At 35.3% G+C, this 20,856-nt stretch overlaps 2 protein-coding genes across 6 annotated transcripts in view; both read left to right on the forward strand.

The window, feature by feature from the left end:
* Nucleotides 1-20,856, forward strand: part of GRM1 (glutamate metabotropic receptor 1) — a 478,923-nt gene that overhangs the window by 209,086 nt on the left and 248,981 nt on the right. The window lies entirely within an intron of this gene.
* On the forward strand, nucleotides 4,544-10,790 carry LOC129534514 (FUN14 domain-containing protein 2-like). The gene is given in 2 exon segments (XM_055391794.1): nucleotides 4,544-5,018; nucleotides 5,021-10,790. Coding segments are annotated over 2 exon segments (453 nt in total). The 5' UTR covers nucleotides 4,544-4,822; the 3' UTR covers nucleotides 5,278-10,790.

Here is a 20,856-nt window from a genome sequence, read left to right on the forward strand (position 1 = left end):
TGTGTTGGTGTCTTCTCCTGCTGCCCAAATTGGCCTACTGACCTGCCCTCTGAAAACACAGTCATGTTCCAGTTTTCTGACTAATCAAATTGCAAAGTAGGAGCATTTAAACATAACTCAAGGTTATGAGTTTAGAGTTGCCTGGGGCCTACCAATGAACTTTCTCTTGCTAATTACCAGAATGGGGTCTGAAGACTGAATTGTTCCTTAAGTTAGACTCTCTCCATAACCACTTATCTGTCTACATCATAAAACTGGGGAGGTTTTAAAAACTTTAGGTTTTGGGCTCCACCTTCTTCAGATTCCAGTTTAATATGCTGGGGAAGGGACTTAGTAATTTATATGTGCTCTTCAAATTAGCTTTATTAAATTCACCAATTTTATGTGTTTATTTGATGCATTTTGATAACTCTATACAGTGACATAAGCACCAAAGCAATCATGATGTAGAATGCTTGCACAATGTTTCTTAGTACCGCCTTGCAGTCTCTCCTCTGCAACCCCTGGAAACAGGCAACCACGGCATTACACTTTGGCTTTTTCTAGAATTTCACATAGAAGGAATCATACAGAATGTAGTCTCTTGTGTCTGATTTCTTTCAATTGACAAAATACTTTTGAGATTCCTTCATGCTGTTGGGCATATTACTAATTTCCTCTTTATTGTTGAGTAGTATTCCATGACATAGATATATCTCAACTTGCTTATCCATTTACCTATTGATAGACATTTGGATTGTTTCTAATTTGTAACTATTTTGAATAGTCCTGCTGTGAACATTCTTGTAGAAGTCTTTGTGTGGACATGTATTTTCAAGTCTCTTTAGGAACTATCTAGGGGTGAGATTATGGGTCATAAGTGTATGTTTAACCTTGTCAATTACTGTATAAGAAATTGACTATTTTCCAAAGTGGCCGTATAATTTTGCAGTTCCACCAGCAATGTATGAGAGTTCTAATTCCTCCACATCTTCACCAAAATAGTATTGTCAGTCTTTTTACTTTTAGCTATTCCAGTGGGTGTATCGTGGCATCTCTTTGTGGTTTTAATTTGCATTTTCCTAATGACTAATAATGTTGAGCATTTTAATGTACTTATCTGACATTTTAGTATCTTTTTTGGTGAAATATCCTTCACATCTATGTCCGTTTGGATTTTCAGGTTGTTTATCTTCTCATTATGGAGTCGTAAAAGTTATTTATAATTTCTGGACACAAGTGATTTATCGTATATATGTATAATAAATATTTTCTCTCAATGTGTATCTGAAATTTTTATTCTGCTGAGCATCTTTGGAAGATGAAACATTTTGAATTTTAACAGTGTAGTTATCAATTTCTTCTTTTATGGTTTATACTCTTTGTGTTCTATCAAAAATATTTTACCTCCTCCAAGGTCACAAACATTTTTCTAAAAGTTTTATATTTTTTGCCCTCATATTAGACATATGACTCATTTGGGCCTAATTTTTGTATATGTTGTGACATAAGGGTTAATGTTCTTTTTATGTAAGAATATCCCAGTCGTTTGAGAACATTTTACTAGAAGAAATATTATTTCTTCACTAAATTAACTTGACATTTTGTTAAAAATAATGTAATATATGTGTGTGTGTATTCTTATTTTAGATTAATTGAATTTTTAGCATTCAATTTTATCTCTATTTTTGGCTTACTAGCTATGACAATTATTTTATGAATAGTTGATCTAGGGTTTAAAATATACTTCTTTACGTTGTTATTGCCCATGTCCCAAGAATATTATACTGCATCACATATGATATAAGAAGTTTATGATAGTAAATTTCTATTTCTCCCTGACTTTTGATTCTATTTTTATCATGTATTTTATTTCTACATCTATTCTTAAACTCAAAATACATTGTTATTTTTGCTTAAATAGTGAATTATCTTTCAAGAAATAAAAAATGAGAAAAATTAGCTTCTATATTTACCATATATAAAAACTATTTATGACCTTCTTCATTCCTTTGTATTAATCCATATTTTCATCTGGATTATTTTTTTTCTGCCTAAAGAATTTCGTTTAACATCACTTGTGGGACTTACCTACTGAGACACATTTTCTTCTACTTTTTGTTTTGCCTGCAAATGTTTTAATTTTGTCTTAATGAAAGAAAAATGCCTAGTATAGAATTCTAGGTTGATAGTTGACTTTTACGGTCAATACTCTAGAGATATTACTTAATTATACTTTGACTTGCATGGTTTCTGATGAGAAATCTGCTGTACTTCTTTTTACCTTTGTTTCTCTAATATGTATTATCACTGAATGCTCTTAAGCATGTTTCCTTATCACTAGTATTGAGTCATTTTATTATGATAAGCCTTGATGTAGTTTTTAAATATATATGGGACTTGGGGCTTATTGAACGTTTTAGATTAAGTGTGATCAAATTTGGAAAAATGGCCATTATTTCTTCAAATATTATTTCTGCCTTTGCTGTTATATTCTTTCTAGCTGAGATTCCATTTATATGTGTTTGACTTCTTGACATTTTTACATAGAAATTTTATCTATTTATTTATTTTCCACTTTTTTCTTTTTCATTTTCGGCAGTTTCTATTGCTATAACTTTGAGTACACTGATCTTTTGTTTTGCAACATCTAATCTGCCGTTAATCCCATCATGTAATTTTAAAATTTCAGATATTGTATTTTTCATCTCTAAAAGTTATACCTGAGTATTTTGTTTACTTTCTGTTTCTTTTCTTAACATGGTCATTCTTCTGGGATATATAAAAACATATTTAGAGTAGTTGTTTTAATGTCCTTCTTGTCTTGCCAGGCAGGCTTTCCACTGCAGTTTATGGGGTATGTGCTGTTCTCAGTGTTGTGTAAGTTCCAGGATTTGTTTGTTCTATGTTTTCCAGTGAGTCTTTCTCCCGCCTTAGATATTTTCTTCTCAGATATGTGTACATCAGAACTTAGCTAAAGACTGGAGGGAATCCCTCCAAAGATTTGTTTTTCAACCCACTTTTCTCCTTTTTGGTACTCTGTCCCAGTAAGTCTACCTGCTTCAACCTTCCCAAACTCTGATCCCTGTTTTCTTATTTTTTGCTGAATTTCCCCCGCCCTGTTCTGCAGCCTAGAGACTACCACCAGACAGTAACATGGGCAATTTGGTTCATCTCTTTGATTTTACTTTTCTGGAGAATTATAGTCCTATATTGACATTTATACAATGTCTGATAACAGTTGGTTCATATATTTTATTTCGTGTTCTAGTTGTTGAAGGCAGGAGGCCACCATTTCACATTCCTACTAGCAATGTATGAAGCTTCCACATACTAACCAAGGCTTGTTATCATTATTGTCCTTTTTATATAGCTATCTTAGTGATCATAAAATGATATCTCATGTGGTTTTGATTTGTCTTTCTCTAAAGTTTGTTTATCTGAGAATGTCTTTATTTCACCTTTAATTTTGAAAAATATTTTTGCTGGATATAAGATTCTTGGCTAACAACTTTTTTTTCCCTCCAGCATGTTGAATATGTCATTCAACTGTCTTTTGGCCTCTTTTGTTTTTCATAAGGGATTACTTCTGTATATTACTGTGGTTTTCTTTTTATATGATCAGTGGTTTTTCACTTGCTGTTTTCAAGATTTTTCTCTTTATTCCCATGTAACCATTTTTACTATGCTGAGCCTTAATCTTCTTGTGTTTATCTTACTTAGAGTTCATTCTTGCATATGTAGATAAAAGATTTTTCAGCAAATTTGGAAAGTTTTCAACCATTATTGCTTTAAATATTTTTTCTTCTCCTTTATCTTTCTCCACTTTTTCTGGTACTCTTTATATATGTATGTTGGTACACTCACTTAAAGGTATCTCACATTTCTCTGAGGCTCTGTTCATTTTTGTTTTTCTTGTTGTTCTGTTTTCTGTCTGTTCTTTGGGTTTTGTAATCGTTATTGATTCACTTAGTATTTCTTCTGCCAGTTCAAACCTACAGTTGAGCCCTTCTAGTAAACTGTTCATTTTGTTTATCTTTTCAACTCCAGAATTAATTTTGGTGCTTGTTTTTTAATAACTTCTGCCTTTTAATTGATAGTCTGTATTTAATTAGACACTGTCATTATATCCTTTTTTTTACTTCTTTAAGCATAGTTTCCTTAGTTCTTTGAATATATTTATAATAGATACTTTTAAGACTTTGTTATAGCTGACATCTGGTCCATCTCACAGGCAGTTTTTTGTTGCCTGCTTTTTTTTTGCATGTATGTGAGTCACACTTTTTAAAAAAAAGTCTCATTTTTGGTTAAAAACTGGAAATTTTGTTAATATGTTATAACAATTCCAGATACTAATTCTATTCCTCTTCTCTGGGGCTTGATTTTGTTATTGTTTATATTTTTTGTCTTGGGTAGATTATTTTATTGAAGTCTATTTTTTGCAGTGTGAAATCACTTGAATAATCTTTTTTGAATTTGTGCTATGTACTTGGGGCATTTTATATATGAGAAAACCATGGCTCACTGAGGTTTGATGACTTATCCAGAGCCACTTACCTAGTCACTACAGCAAAGATATTCAAATAAAAATTTGTCTAGCTTAAGAGTACTCTCCTGTGTTAAGCAGGGTACCGTGTTGAAGGTTGCAGAGGAAGTGTGTATTTATTTTCTATTTTCTACTATAATAAATTACCACAAGGTTAATGACTTAAAAATACAAAATTTTAATATTGAGTTCTGGGCCCTCACGTGCCAAAAGCCACCTGGTGTGGCAACTGCACACCACTCTTCATCCTACTGCGTGGATCCTCTGCATGTGCTTTTGGGAGATGAGCTCACTGAAATGGCCATGTCCAGTCAAGGACACTTTGAGGGAAATTTTGAGTCTCTGGATCTTGCAGAATTTGCTCAAAATCAGCCATGGGGGAATAAGATGTTTGGACAGGAATCTGGATCTCTGGCTAAAAAGTATCCCGTGGCAACCCAGCTGTTAATTGGAAGCTTCACTAGATGATGCATGGAGTTCATATTCCAAAAGGTTGAAAATTGGCTGCAACAGCTGTGGGGGGTGAATTTTTTCTCCTTCAGCTTGCAAGTCATACTGAGTACATCAACGATGACTGGCAACAACTGGAGGAGGACATGAAGAAAGCAAAAGAAAAGCTGAAGATCCATAAAAGCAATGAGATACCTACTGAGGTCAAGAGCAAAGCTGAGGAGGTGGTGTCATTTGTGAAGAAGAATGTTCTAATGACTGGGGAAATTTTCAGAGGTCTTCTGCTTGGCATGGCATCATAAGGAGGATGACCTCATTTCTATTGTTCTTGTTTTTTTTCCCAGCCACCAGCCTCTATACTCCATCATAGGGCATAGAGCCCTGCCTCTTCTTTTCCGATGACTTCCTCCCTGCTGTGGCAAATCCAAATGGCTTTGGGAAGCATCTGTTGGTATAAGTTAATATGGTCCTACCTTGAGCTTGGTGGTGGCAGAAGAGACAATAGATATTAGTTCTCCTTCCAGTCACTATTAAAGATATGCTTTACTCAGAAAAAAAAAGGAAAAAAAAAGCTCTGGATGCCAAAAGTTTGAAATGAGTGTTACTGGGCTAAAATTAAGATATTGGCGTGCCTTTTCTACGTTCCTTGGATTGTAGAACTCTGCCTACATTCCTTGGATCACAGCCTTCTTCCTCTATTTTCAAGCCAGTAGCATTGGGCTGAGTCTTCCTCACACTTCCATCTCCCTTGTTCTCTCTTCTGTTTCCCTCTGCTACTGTTAATAAGCATTGTATTTACATTGGGCACACCTGTATAACTCAGGACATTCTCCCTAATTTCAGACCAGGTGAATAGAAGCCTTTATTTTATCTACCACCTTAATTTCTCTTTGCCGAATGTATTCACTGGTTCCAGAGATTTGAGCATGGACATCTTTGACTGGCTATTATTTTGAGCGGAAGGTCAAAGAGAGGACAGGTGTTAGTAGTCTGTGGAAAAAGCAGTATCTAGGAAATATTTGGTACAGGAGTGAGGGAGCCTTAAGAGATTGGTAGATTGAGGGAAGAACTTGATAGAAAGTAAGAATCTTAAAGCTATATGAGGTGAGGGATAGCCAAGAAAGGTCTTAGCACAGTGATACTCAATGTGGGGTTGGGATGAGGGCACTGTATTCCCACAAGGCAGCATATGAGTCTTAGAGGGTAGGTTAGTGGTCTGAAATTAAAACAGTATTTTTTATAGTCCTAGAATTTGTTTTTGTCATATTTAATGGCATTTGAATTTAAAAAATTGAAAAATGTATAACACTTTATACTTTTCACAGAAAGAGATAGGTTTTGGAAGAGTAGAGAAACACTAACTGATAAGTTGATCAGGGAGATAGGATCAGAAATAAATACGTAAGGCTGGAGTTTGAAAAGAGAGGCGACATTTCTTCTTCTGACCCAGGAGAGTGAGCGAATGACTGGCTGGGTAAAAGTTTGGATGGACTTTGGTAATAAACGGATTCAGAAGCAGGTGTGCTGCAGTATGCAAGTTCTTTGACTAGAAAACTCTTGATTTTGGCCTGATGCAGCGACTCACGCCTGTAATTCCAGCACTCTGGGAGCCCAAGTGGGTGGATCACCTGAGGTCAGGTGTTCAGGACCAGCCTGACCAACATGGAGAAACCCCGTCTCTACTAAAAATAAAAAAAAAATTAGCTGGGCATGGTGGCGCCTGCTTGTAATCCCAGCTACTCAGGAGGCTGATGCAGGAGAATCACTTGAACCTGGGAGGCAGAGGTTGCAGTGAGCCGAGACTGCACCATTCCACTCAGCCTGGGCAACAAGAGTGAAACTCTGTCTCAAAAAAAAGAAAAGGAAAGAAAAAAAGAAAGAAAAAGAAAAAGAAAGAAAGAAAGAAAAGAAAAAAAGAAACTCTTTATTCTTCCAATCCTATCATATCCCATCTCTTTTTGTGAATAAACTGATTTTGATGAATAGTAAAATAATTAAGAGCCACTGCCTTAATCATTCTAGACAGTAAAAATAAATAACTTCTCTCACTGATGGATGATTCCAGAGCTTTATCTAAATTCTGTGGAATGGTTGAAAATTGCAGAATAATTTTTTTCCTGAGGTTCTTTTTTTTTTTTTTTCGAGACAGAGTCTCGCCCTGTTGCCCAGGCTGGAGTGCAATGGCACGATCTTGGCTGACTGCAATCTCCACCTCCTGGGTTGAAGTGATTCTCCTGCCTCAGCCTCCCAAGTAGCTGGGATTACAGGCACCCGCCACCACGCCTGGCTAATTTTTTGTATCTTTAGTGGAGATGGGGTTGGCCAGACTGGTCTCAAACTCCTGACCTTGTGATCCTCCCACCTTCGCTTCCCAAAGTGCTAGGATTACAGGTGTGAGCCACCGCACCTGGCTCTTCCTTGAGGTTCTTACTCAGAGTTGTAGTTTCAGTTATGTTTATGTCAGGTGTGTTCACATATTTGGAAGAATATGAATCCTTACTTGTTATCTGACATCTTATCTCTAAGAGATAAATTTTATCTCTAAGAGATAAAAATTTCTATACATTTTTAAGACAACATTGAAAGTTGAAAAAAATCATGTCCTGAAAATTCAGTTTGAGAAATTTTTACTCTTTTTTCCTAGTGTTAAATTTTCCCTACACCGGTATATTCCCTGGAAATTGCTATAGGCATTTTTTTTTTCAAAAGGTAGACACAGCTTCAGGGATGTGTGGAAACACTACACAATAACTACTGGATATGACTTTATGGGCTTCTGGATTTAGCATTCCTTTCTAATAGAGAAATATGAATATTATTTTTTTCTCCTTGCTCATCAAATATAGCACATTATATAGTTCTTAAATTTTACTCTAGTCCATGCCTGTGGGGATTTCAAACCTAGATAAGTACAAAGGAGCTGGAATTGCAAAAATTGTGTCAGTAAAGAGGTATACTGTGTGTAGTTTGCTGGTATGTTTTGCCAAAGTAGAATATTGAAAATTATTATATCTATGTACTGAGTTTGGTTACTACATACTATTGGAAAATTTTATATTGTTATACAATCACTTAATTAAGCTTATAATTTCCGAAAGATAAACAAGAGCTCATAAACTATGTTTTGGGTTATTAGATTAGGAATGTTTACACTTGTATCCCCAGGGCTTTGTGCCTTGAATTTTCTTTAAAGAGAGGAAAGTCTTGGCTGAGGCTGACTTTCTGTGGAGAAAGACTTGTGAAATGCAAATGGTTTTCATCCATCCAAAATCTCATTATCTCAAGGCTCAATTTGGGAAAAACTTGCTTCCAAACTCATTCACTTTGCCGTTGCCATGGCTCAGATTCTTGCTGGCTATTTGTTGGAGCTAACAGTTTCTTGCCATGTGGACCTCTGTGTGGGGCCAGCCCAGGTGAGATCTGGCTTCCCTGAGGTGGGGGGCGGATAGAGAGAGAGAGATCAAGAGAGAGAGAGGGGAGAACATCACAGTCTTTGGTAACTAATTGTGGAAGTGATATCCTGTTACTTTTGCCATATTCTATTCATTAGAAGTAAGTCACTAGGTCCAGCAATTCAAGGGGAGGGGAATGCACAAGGGAATGAACACAAGGAGGCAGGATCATCTTAGAGGCTGCCTATTATGGTGGTAGAAACAGACCCATAGTATTTGCATTTGGAAATCACTTTTTCTGATTAAATATGCTTGGCTGTTAGTCATTTTATAGTCTTGCTTTTAAAGCTATTATGCTAATGAGGTTAAAGCAGAAATCAGAATGAAAATTTTTCAATGACACCATTGGAGGACATACGTCCCCTGTGCTAGTGTTATCACTTGAGTTTTCGAGACTTATAATAGATTCTTGTTACAACCTCTACTTTCCTTAAATGTCATCTATTTTAAAAGCTTCAGGTAAAGCCTCTCACCAGTTGTCTGGACATGTCTATATAGATGGTGTTTCTTTGCTGGGTTTATTGTATTTTCCATGTGACTTTGAGGAGCAGTCTATGAAAAACAGGAGTATTTTGCTTTACAGAAGTTAGTTTTTCCTTCAAAATGGTAAATAGTAAAAATAAAACAATACAATACACATAAATACAAATGCAGAATCCGTCTCATAAATCCAAAATATCCTCCTCTGGGTCACTGGAAGTTTTTCCTTTTAAAGTCACAAATTGGAGTTTTCAAGTCTTCATGCACAATTCATATGGTAAGGAAAAAAAAAAGATGTATATGCTATACCTTACTAGCCAGATGAGAAAGGCCCACCATCTTCCCTATAGTTGATAGGGTATGGGTTACATTAGGTTATAAAAATAAATTGGTTGTATTTCACAGAGCTTACAATAATACTCGGGTTGTCTAAACCTGTATGTTATAATAGGCCATTGTGGTTTTGGGGAAACCTCTAACCCTCTTTCCTCACTTTAAAAGAGAGACAAAAATTCACTAACTATAGTAACTATCTCCTAAGTTATTCTGAAGATTAAATAATAAAATATAATCATGATAAGGGCCCAGTTTTGTTTAGCTAGCTTTTGAAACTCTAGCGCCCTTTCAACAGTGCTTTAGGCTTCATAGGTATTCAGTTAATTCTTAATATCAAATAATGTGTCCAGTTCAGTACCTGATACACAATGAATTCTCAGTAAATGTTGACAATTGTGATTATTCAACAATAAAATAGATTTCTCTAGGTGTCAGCAAGGATCCTTTAACTGGCAATAGTCAAGCAGAGGTTTTGAAACACCTATTAGGAACTGGAAGAGATTAATAAATTAGGAAATTTATTGATGTGCTTGACTTTAAGTCATGATGTGTTATAATTGCTGTTTCAGAATTGTTGGGTTAATATCTTACCTGTTTTTGAGGATTACAGTGATTAGCTGTAATTTGAATATCTCCCCATGAGCTTCTCTGGTCAATTGAGGTAAGGAAATCAGTAATAAAGACTCAGAGATCTTAACATACTAAAATTTTGGTTTTAGTATGTTCACTTGTTCAAGAGTTCACTTGTTCAAGAGTTTAGTATGTTCAAGAGTTCACTTGGCTCTGTCTCCTGTAGAATCAACAGCTCAAAATATTTGAAAGGAAAAAAGAAGTCTGTAAGTTTTCCTTCAAGATATATTAAATATTGTATATTTTCTAAGCAACAATGAAGTTGTACTATTCTATACCAAAATAATTAGTTGATTCAATAAGTTCTAAGAAGAGGATTAAATCTTTTAACGAAGTTACTTCTCTAAATAAGCAATAAATTACATCAGATAATTACTCATAGAATAATTTTTAACTAGCATCCATAATAGAAATACCTGCATTCTAACTCCAGATTCCCCATTCATTACTAAGAGAACTTGAGTAAGTTACTTAACCTTTCTCTAAAGTGATACCAATATTAACATCTCTCATATTAGGGCTATTGCGACCTTTATGAAGAAAATGGAATTTAAATGTTTAACAGAATTCCCCTGCATGCCATTAGATCAATATATATTAGCTACACATTTTAGCCTTGTATTACTAAATGGACTCAGCCTGAGCTTTCTTTTCTTCTTTAAGCCTTAAGTATTTGGCTTCAAGTTTGTATCTCATTTTCCTAACAGAGGACCAGGAAAGGAAGCAGCAAAGTAAAGTAAGTGAGTCCTTTATGTCTGACCTTTAGTCCATTGTTTCAATATATGATTTCCTAATCTCAACCCAAGGGAATAACTAGAACTGACATGTATTCCCAGAGTGACTTCCTCCGACAACTCACAGCAGGCTAGAATAGAGTAGAATAGGCTGAGTTAAAAATTTTAGATTATCTTCATTCTCTTTCTGCTAGATGTGTTCTGAAAATAGTTTGTACAAGTTAAGTTTCACTTCTTTCCTCTAGAATATTATTAAAGGTGTGTTTCTTTTAATTTGGCTGTCTTTGATTTTTTATATAGCTTAATATATGTATTTTTTATACTCAATGTTCTTAAATTCCTGGCATTCAGTTTCAGAGCTTTTAATCACACTAAAATCTGATATTCACGTTTGCAACTTTTTGAAGCTGGATAACTTATGAGTACTGTTTTGGAAAAAAATGAATTGCATTCCTTTCTCAGTTATCATTATTTAAATGGCATCTCTGCCTTCACTGAATTTTTTTCTTTTGCTGTTGCTCTCATTAAATGCATTTTTGCAATTTGAGTTTGACCATTTCTTGTCTCTGCTTTGAAAAATGCATTTTAAAATTGTAGACAAGAAAAATGCCTGTGAAAGATCACAATCTCGTAGTCATATAAGCACTTGCTCATCATAGGTCTGCAGAGATTATTTTTTATAACAGGCCTACAGAACTCTTTATTCTGTGTATTAATTTGATAAATTTTACTTTTTAGATGAATTTTACTATTCTTGGATTTACAGAAAAACTGCTAAGATAGGTCAAGAAAGTTCCCCTATACTCAGCACTCAATTTCTCTTAGTAAGCTTTATTAACATATTTTATTAGTAGAGTACATTTGTTACAATTAATGAATCAATATTGATACTGCATTATAACAAAAGTCTACGTTTTCCGCAGATCATAGTTTTTACTTACTGTCCATTTTCTGTTTCAGAATACCACATTCTCTTTAGTTGTCATGTCTCCTTAGACTCCTTTTGGGTATGACAGTTTCTCAGACTTTCCTTGCTTTGATGACCTCAATAGTTTTGAGGAGTACTGGTCTGGTAGTTTGTAGAATGTCTTTCATCTAGCACTTGTCTAATGTTTTTTCTCATTAGTATACTGGTGTTATGGATTTGGGGGATTAAGACCACAGAGGTAAAGTGCCATTTTCATCATATTATATAGGTTGAGTATCCCTTAGCTGAAATGCCTTGGGATTTTGAATGTCTTTTTGATTTGGGAATATTTTTTCTAAACACAATGAAATATCTTGGGGATGGGACCCAAGTCTAAACATGGAAATTAATTTATGTTTCATATACAACTTATACACATAGCATGAAGGTAATTTCATACAATATTTTTAATAATTTTGTGCATGAAACAAAGTTTGTGTACATTGAACTATCAGAAAGCAAAGGTGTCACTATCTCATGTCTTCTGTGCTCAATGAATTTTAGGTTTTGGGACGTTTTGGATTTTGGATTAGGGATGCTCAGCTTCTATCAACATGACTTATCCCTGCTGATGTTGATGTTGAGCATCTAATTTTTATGTATTTTTAAAAATTTCTCATTTAGAAGCCATTCTTATTTGGATACCAAATGTCTATGCTTTTATATTCATGTTTGGGACTATCTGCCCTAGACCAACTTGTGTACTGTTCATTATGTACATCACCCACTGGCTGGCACTGCTAAGGTGAAGCTGGGTTAGAAACATCCCTGTGATTTAATTCAAAGATGTTAATCTACCCACAACAAGGCCTCTAATCTGGGCTGGTGGTATAAGAATGGGAATCGATTTTAATGCCTTGGAAGAGAGTCCTGTGAGAAACAGACAGTGGTCAGAACCCAGACATATGGACTTTTTGTCCTGGAAGTAATCCATTTTCAGATGGGAAATACAGAGTACCAGACTATAAACCACTGACGAATCTCAAATATACAAATCGGGAGAAAACGGTATATTGAAGAAAATAAATCAACACTCTCACGTGCACATGTGTTCTCAGGACTAACACTGACTAGTGCAATCCAGACCTAAACAGCAAGATTCCTTTCAGATCCCACTGCCTAAAATGCCATGCCCCTGCTGGAAAAGATAAAGTTTTACTTCATCTTGACTTTATCTTGACTTTGAGCTTGCAGAGAGATGACCTTATGACCCCAGCCAGCTAAGCCTTTGGAGAAGGAATGGGTGGGTATCAGTGTAGGGTCAATTGATTGAACTTTCTGCTCATTCATTTATATGAGAGAAAATTAAAGGACAGGGTGCCTGTTGTTTAGATTGTAGGGTCAGTAAGTAGCATGCCCAGAATTAGAACTCAGAACTTTTTTTTTTTTTTTTTTTTTTTTTTTTTTTTTTGTTCTGAGACGGAGTTTCGCTTTGTCGCCCAGGCTGGAGTGCAGTGGCGCGAACTTGGCTCACTGCAAGCTCCGTCTCCCGGGTTCACGCCATTCTCCTGCCTCAGCCTCCCAAGTAGCTGGTACTACAGGTGCCAGCCACCATGCCCAGCTAATTTATTTTTTGTATTTTTAGTAGACGGGGTTTCACTGTGTTAGCCAGGATGGTCTCGATCTTCTGACCTTGTGATCCGCCCACCTCGGCCTCCCAAAGTGCTGGGATTACAGGTGTGAGCCACCCCGTCCAGCCCAGAACTCAGAACCTTTAATTTTTTTTGTTCTTTATTCCTTCATCTTTTAAGAGTTTGAAAAACTCTTCTTTTCCCAGCACTTTGGGAGGCCAAGGCAGGAGGATTGCTTGAGTCCAGGAGTTTAAGACCAGCCTGGGCAACACAGGGATACTTTGTCGCCACAAAAAAATGTAAGAAAAAAATTAGCTGGAGTATAGTGGTGTGCACCTGTGGCCCCAGCTACTAGGGAGGCTGAGGAGATTCGCTTGAGCCTGGGAGGTCAAGACTGAAGTGAGCCGTGATCACCTGGGTGACAGAGCAAAATCCCAACTCACCAAAAAACAAACCAAAAAAACCAACCAACCAACAAACAAAAAACTCTTCTTAAAAGATTATCTGTATTTTTCTATCATTTCTTAACTTCAAGTTTATTTTATGCAGATATTAACTTCTTTTAATATTATAGACCAAACCATATAAGAGATTTGCTAGATTTTGTTGCTGCTAGTGTTAGGTACCATATTTTCCAATTAAGGATAGTTTATTTTCACTGACAATATGAAGTAAAACTAAGATTTGGTTTATTTCTATTGTTTATGCAAGAAGAAAAGTTATCTTAACTGATTTTTACATAATGAGGTTATACTTAGATGATTATCTCTTTTAAAAGCAGAGGAACTTTTTTTTTTTTTCATCTTTACAAGTTAGAGCTCTTGGAGGAATAAATGTGAAATATATATTGTGTGGAGTGATCGTTGATGAAATTCCTTCCTGATTATTCTATTTAAGAAAGAAATAAATCTTTTCTTCTCTTTGTCATATAGGTTTTGCAACCTTGATCATTTTTCTTTTTTCTTTTTTTTTTCTAAATCCAAAGGGATTGTAACAACCAAATGTCATGAATTTAAACTTTCTTAAAATTGGTTTTCTTCATAGGACTTTCATTAGCTTCTCATGGTTTACTCTTTCCAATCCACAGCCTGGTTTTACTTTTAACACACTGCACTTTAGGTTTAAAATGATCTAATAAAATAGTGCTTCTCTAATATGTGACTTTAAGCAAAGTCGACTCTTGAATAAGAACTCACTTACAGCAAATATTTTTAAAAGTGGACCTTTCTGGTTAGCTCTAGGTATAATGGCAGGAGATATAATCTTAGTATAACTAGAAATAACCTCAATGTGATAACACACTTAAAACCCATAGGATTATGAAACGTATAATTATAAGAGAAACTCTGCTGAGGAGAATTTGTGCCAAAGAAGAGATGACACTATTTTCACTGCCCATCAACTGAGGATAATTGGCAATAACACACCTCAGGTACATAAATAGATTTGCAGTGCCCATGGATAACATGCATTTCAGCAAGAGATTGCTGTGAATACAAAATGAACTTAGAAAGAGGCTAGGAAACTTGAAATGTTCACACATAACTTGCCACCTTTAAAAAAAAACAAAAAAACCACAACAAAAATCCACAAATTCTCCAAAGAGTAATGGTGAGAAATGAAGTGTTTGAGGCACTGAATAAGGAAGTCTTTGTGATAACTTCAGTTCACTAAATAAAATATGTCCTATGCCACCATCCTAGGATATGAACATATTCAAGATTAGGAAGAAAACTCAAAATAACTTTCAATCTTCAAGTGAGAAAAGAACATTTCAAAAAGAAGATCAAGGTCCTTAACTCCTTATTGTATTGAATATAAGTTCACTCTGCCATGATTACTGTTGTATTTTGAATATACCTACAGCACTTGATCTATAATTGTCACTTAATATATTTTGTTGAATGACTTCAGAAGGAAAATATTGATAGAGAACTGAATTATGGCATAATGTTAGAAATTCATAGGTTGATCCAAAATATTATTATAGCTCAAGCTGTCAATTTCTCCTTTCTTTCAAATAACCAGCAAGTAGGGAACTTTTGTCTCCTTGTCGTTTGTAAATGTACTAAGGACTAAGTGCCTGAGTCTATTACTAGGTAAGAAAGAGAGGTGAATAAATATGGGATCAGAATGATTAACAATGAAAATCAATTAGTAATCATTTTTCAATAAGATTTATTAATTATAAGCAGGATGAAAGCAATATAGTTAATAAGAGCATACAAAAGATTATTCTTGGAACACACAGCAGTGGAATTTTAGGGATGTAAAATAAGAGATCATTAAAAAGGAAAAGCAATTGAGAAAGGGTAGTTATTTTATTAATAAAAAAGTTGTGAAAGGTTGTGTCAAACATTTCCACAGCTTACCTAAGAAGTTCTTGTTTTACTGAAAGTAAAGGAAATGGATTGGACATAACATGAAAATTATTGGCCTTTTTTTTAACCTTTTCATCCACATCTCATGTACATAGAATATAGCTTAAAAATTATTTTGTGGTGCACTGTAAACTTTTACAACACAGGGTCTGCAAACAGATTTATTTCATTAATAAGAAGGAAAGACAAGAAGCTTGATTAGTAGGTTTTTTTTTCATCTAGCAAATTGTTTCTCTTTGAAATACATTGTCTAGAGTTATTTTTAGTAGAATTCTAAACGACAGGTGGATGAAACTTTTTCTTTTTTGAATTTGTCTTGATTGCAAGAAATTATCTAATTTCATCCCTCAGTTCCCCCCAAGTCAGTTACAGCTGTACATGCAGTGCTATCTGAATTGGAAATATACTTCAAAAGTCATTCATTTGCATGTCTATTAGGAGAACAGGCAAAATTCTAATGACAACCATTACTTGCCCTTTCCTGATGCTCTTTAAATAAAGTACTTTGCAAACTGTACATAAATTTGCCTTAAAATGTTATATTACCCATACATAGTACATTCTCAGAAAGACTTCTTAGGTTGGATAAATGGAGTGCTACCTCCATCATTGCAGATTTGAATACAAGTTATTGTTGTTGTTTTTTTTTCTGGAGTGGAATGAGATGCAGTAGTTTACAACATGAAACAAGACATACATACTGGGGTTAAGTCAATAAAACATTCCACTCATGTTTTCTTTGAATAGAGACACTGGCCAAAGATCAAATATCCTAGATAAACTGAGTATTAATATTTTCTCATAAAATTAGTAACAGAAATACCTGCTTTGTCAGGTATTTGTTGAATTTGTTCAATTTGTCAGGTATTCTATGAATTTGTTCTTAATTCATAGAATTAGGGTATGAATTTAGTTACTACAGTAGAAATGAAACTAAAGTAACAATCTGGAGGCAGGCAGTTAAGGGCTGGTAGGACAGCTCTACCTCATGAGGTCTTCTAAGATTCAGGGTCCTTCACATTTGTCATTCCATCATCCTCTCTGGAGTTGTTCTTATCTGCAGGGTTCAAGATGGCTTACCATATCATCTATGGTCTAGTCACTGGAAAGAGAAAAGGAGACAAGTGGAGACCTCCTTCCTTTAAAAGAAGGACATGAAAGTTCTACATATTCATCACTTCTCTTCACATCCCGTGGACAAGAACTTTGTTATAACATGCCACATTTAGCTCCATGAGAGATTGAAGAGTTTATTCTTTCTTTTGGTTGTCCATGTGCCCAACTAGGAACTCTTATTATTTAACAATAGGAGAATGAATTTTGGGAGACAACTGTCATTTTCTGTTCCACTTCCCAGCTCTTAGGATTGTGGTGAGGGTTAAATAAAGTGACGGAGGTAGAGGAGATATATTAACTGATAACACAGTAAAGTAAAAATGGTAGTTACTAGTCCTGAAATCAGCTACTAGGACCTGGGTGGGAACACAGCTCTGAATTTTAGTTTCTATCTATAAAAAGACGGCCAGAATAGATGATCTCTATGTTCCTTTTCCATGCCTTGTATTATGATCTTAAAGTTCTTTGTGTCTTTCTTAAGTAACTGTGTGATTCTCCTCTAGAACCTTCGTGTATAGGCTGATTGCTTGGTTTTATGTTGTCTAATTCAGGTACGTTTCTCTCCTTCATCAGTTTCCGCTCCTTAGTCTGACTCCTAATGTTGGTGGTTCCAATATCTACCCTGACTTCTGTCTCTTGCATATGGCATAAATCCTCATATTTTTCTAAGTTCTTTGTGCAGTTTCTGTAAAGATAGGAACACAGCTGAAAACAGGAAGATGTATCTCAGGAACTACAGCAATAATCAGGCCACTTAGTCTGTAAATCACACTTGGAGTGGGCAATTAACTAGGTCTCCTCCCCACTGAGAACCCTGAAGCACTGTAAAATGTAGGACCTGGAACACTGCTGGATTTAGCCAGGAATTCGATATTTAAATGGGTCACCTCGGACATATAATAGCACTTGCCAGATGATAAAAAAAGGTTTAACAGTATGATCATAAATCTTGAGTCCAGCCTGGGCACTTGGTTTTTCCCTAACTTGTTTTAAATCAGTTTGAAAAAGACAGAGGGGGGAGATAATTATGATCACAGAATCTTTGAATCAGAAGAAAATATAAAGGTCATTTCACTTAATTTCCCTCCGGAAGAAGCACTCTCTCTCCAACTTCCCAAACATGTTTATTCTATTTTTGCTTGATTGGAAACTCACTGCCTTCTGAGACAATCCATTGTTCTATTGTTTACAATACTGATAAATTCTCTAATTGTGGCTGATAAGTTTTCTCTGTTTTTTTTTTTTTAATTAACTATCTGTGGATTATCTGAATGGGCCTCATGGACTGCTGTGATAATATACTAAATTTTACTCTCCTTGAATCAGAGTTTCGTTACTTAACACTAAAATGCCGGCATGAATTCAGTACCATTAACTAAATTTTTATTGAGTCCTGTGGTAAGCAAAGCACAGATTTCCTATACCTCTCGATCTTGTATTAGTCTGATAGGCTATGCTATGCTGCAATAAAAAACAATCTTAACATTCTAGAAACTTAAATCGATAAATATTTATTTATTTTTCATGTTATATATCATCTCAGGTGTGTGGGGCTCTGCTTCATCTCATCCTCATGCAGGGATGTAGCCTGATGAAGCCTTCATGATCAACAAGATTGCTCTTTAACATAGAGACAGGAAAGGAATGTGTCAGAGTATTTCCCTTAAAAATGTTTATTTTGAAAAGACTACATAGTTTCCACTCACATTTCCCTGGATAAACTTTATTTTATGGAAAGGAAATGAAATAGTACCATGTGTGCTGAAAGGTGGAGAACCAGAAATATTCATTCTCCAGTAAAATGTTAGTAACAAACATGTAATATCTGGTCAACAAAAGGTCAGCTTATTTTTATTTCCATGCGCACAATACATTAACCTCTTTAAAAAGGAGGTAACCCAAAAGTACCACTCAGTGACAGCACAAATCTTCTAAATCATGACATCTGGATGATATGCAGTAGCCTTAATACCAGGTCTGAATAGAACCCTTTTTGATCTGAACACCTATGAATTAAAAATGTACATTAACTTCCTCTCACAGTCCAATATACGCTGACCAAAGTAGAATAGGATAATTTGAATAAACATTCCACTTTGGAAAAAGAATAATAAAAGAACATGGGGCTAGTCTGTCCTAGAGCAATTGTGCTGTGCCATACAGCCAAGACTGTGAAAGCTGCCTACCTTGAGGTTGAGAAATATTCCTTGCACAGACCCTGATTTGGCTACCTGGGAGTAGCTCCGTTGTCCTCTGCTCTCTGTGACCCTCTGAAAGATTCCTTCCTTTCTGTTACCCTTTGTAGGCATCTCTGAAAAACTGGTATTGGAAAATATGCCTTCTTTCAGGCCTGGACAGCTTTCCACATCCACTTTCTGCTTACAGATGACTGACAGCTTAAGGATTAATTTAAACCCAGATCAGTGACATTCTCTTTCAGTCCAGATTGGTGATTTGTGGTGATTTGGGAGTAAAATTCTCTGAAAACTTTGTGGGTGTCCTACCTGTTTGATTCCAATCAGCATTTGATGCTAGCAATCCCACCCACAGTTCTTAAAATACATTTCTTAGGACTAGCTATATTCTGTAATTTTCTTATCCACATATCTCTAACTATTGTCCATTGCAGATACTTTGAGCCACTTAGGCTTAGAGAGAGTAATACCATTAAGCTCATTTTCTGGGATGCATACCTTTAGTTAGATCTCACACTGAGATACCTTATCCACTTAGTGCTATAGACATACTTTTTTTTTCTTTTTTTTTTAAATTTTGAGACAGAGTCTTGCCCTGTCACCCAGGCTGAAGTGCAGTGGTGTGATCCTGGCTCACTACAACCTACACTTCCCAGGTTCAAGTGATTCTGCTGCATCAGCCTCCCGAGTAGCTGGAATTACAGCTGGGTTTTTTTTGTATTTATTTTCATTTTTATTTATTTATTATTATTATTATGTTTTTTAGTAGTGACGGGGTTTCACCATGTTGGCCAGGCTGGTCTCGAACTCCTGACCTCAAGTGATCCACCCATGTTGGCCTCCCAAAGTGTTGGGATTCCAGGTGTGAGCCACCACACCTGGCCTATAGATATACTCTTAATATGACAGTTGCCTCTAAGACTGATTTTACTTTGCCTTTGTTGTTCAAAGACTATGAATTTTACATTTTTGCTGTTTGGGCTGGAAATCAGTTGTCTTTGTATTCCTGAATTCAAGGACACAGATTTCTTTTTCATTCTTGATTCCAAACCATTTTGTTTTCTGACCAAATTTCTTATAATCCCTTGCCAAATGCAGCCAATAGCTACCTACACAACACAGATACTGTTTCTTAGCCTCTTTTCTAAGAGTCCTGAGTTTACTGGGTACATGATCTGTTTACCAACTTACTAAAGGTTAACAGTTTTACTAGATGTTTTCCTACTGCTTAACTGATAACAGTTTCTTCCCTACATACTGCTTAATTGCAAAGCCACAGATCATAGTTTTTTTTGTTGTTGCTACAGCTGTCTCCTTTTCTTGTACAAATGTCTACATCAATCAAAATGTACTAAATTAGTTTCTGGTAACAAACACCCACAACATTTTAGTGATTTAAACCCACAAAGGTTTATTTACTGTTCGCACTATGTGTACATTGGGCTATAGGGGTTATATTGTACATTGTCCTAACTCAACTGTCTAAGAAGGGAGTCTTCCTATTTGGAGTGCAACTGGGAATTATGGCAGATGGAAGGGAACTTTAAAGGTCTCTACCTAGAAATAACAAATGTCAGTTATATTTGCCTTTTATTGGTCAAAGAAAGTCACATGGCCACATGTGATTTAAAGGGAAGAAGAAATGCAATATTACTATGTATTTAAAAGAAGGAGAACTAGAAATATCGGTTATCAGCATTAAAGACTACCCTGCTTCTTTTAATTTTGATAAAAGATTGGTTGATTGTGTTTAAAGTCTAGAAGGTCTGAAGCTCTGAAATGCTAGTGTTTGCACAGGTAACAACCAAGTGTGATTTCATTATTCAAATGTCTGTAGGGCTAGAATATATTAATCAACTATTATAAAATATTTATATAATATCTGCTAAATTTCAGAAGAAAAGATGAATCCATTATAAAATAAATGAAGACTGCATCAAGAATATTTACTTGCTAATACAGACAGAAGGTGTTTTGTTTTCCAAATGCGGACATTTATAACTCATACCATATCATGAA

Source organism: Gorilla gorilla, chromosome 5, assembly GCF_029281585.2.
Source record: "Gorilla gorilla gorilla isolate KB3781 chromosome 5, NHGRI_mGorGor1-v2.1_pri, whole genome shotgun sequence".
NCBI lineage: Eukaryota > Metazoa > Chordata > Mammalia > Primates > Hominidae > Gorilla > Gorilla gorilla.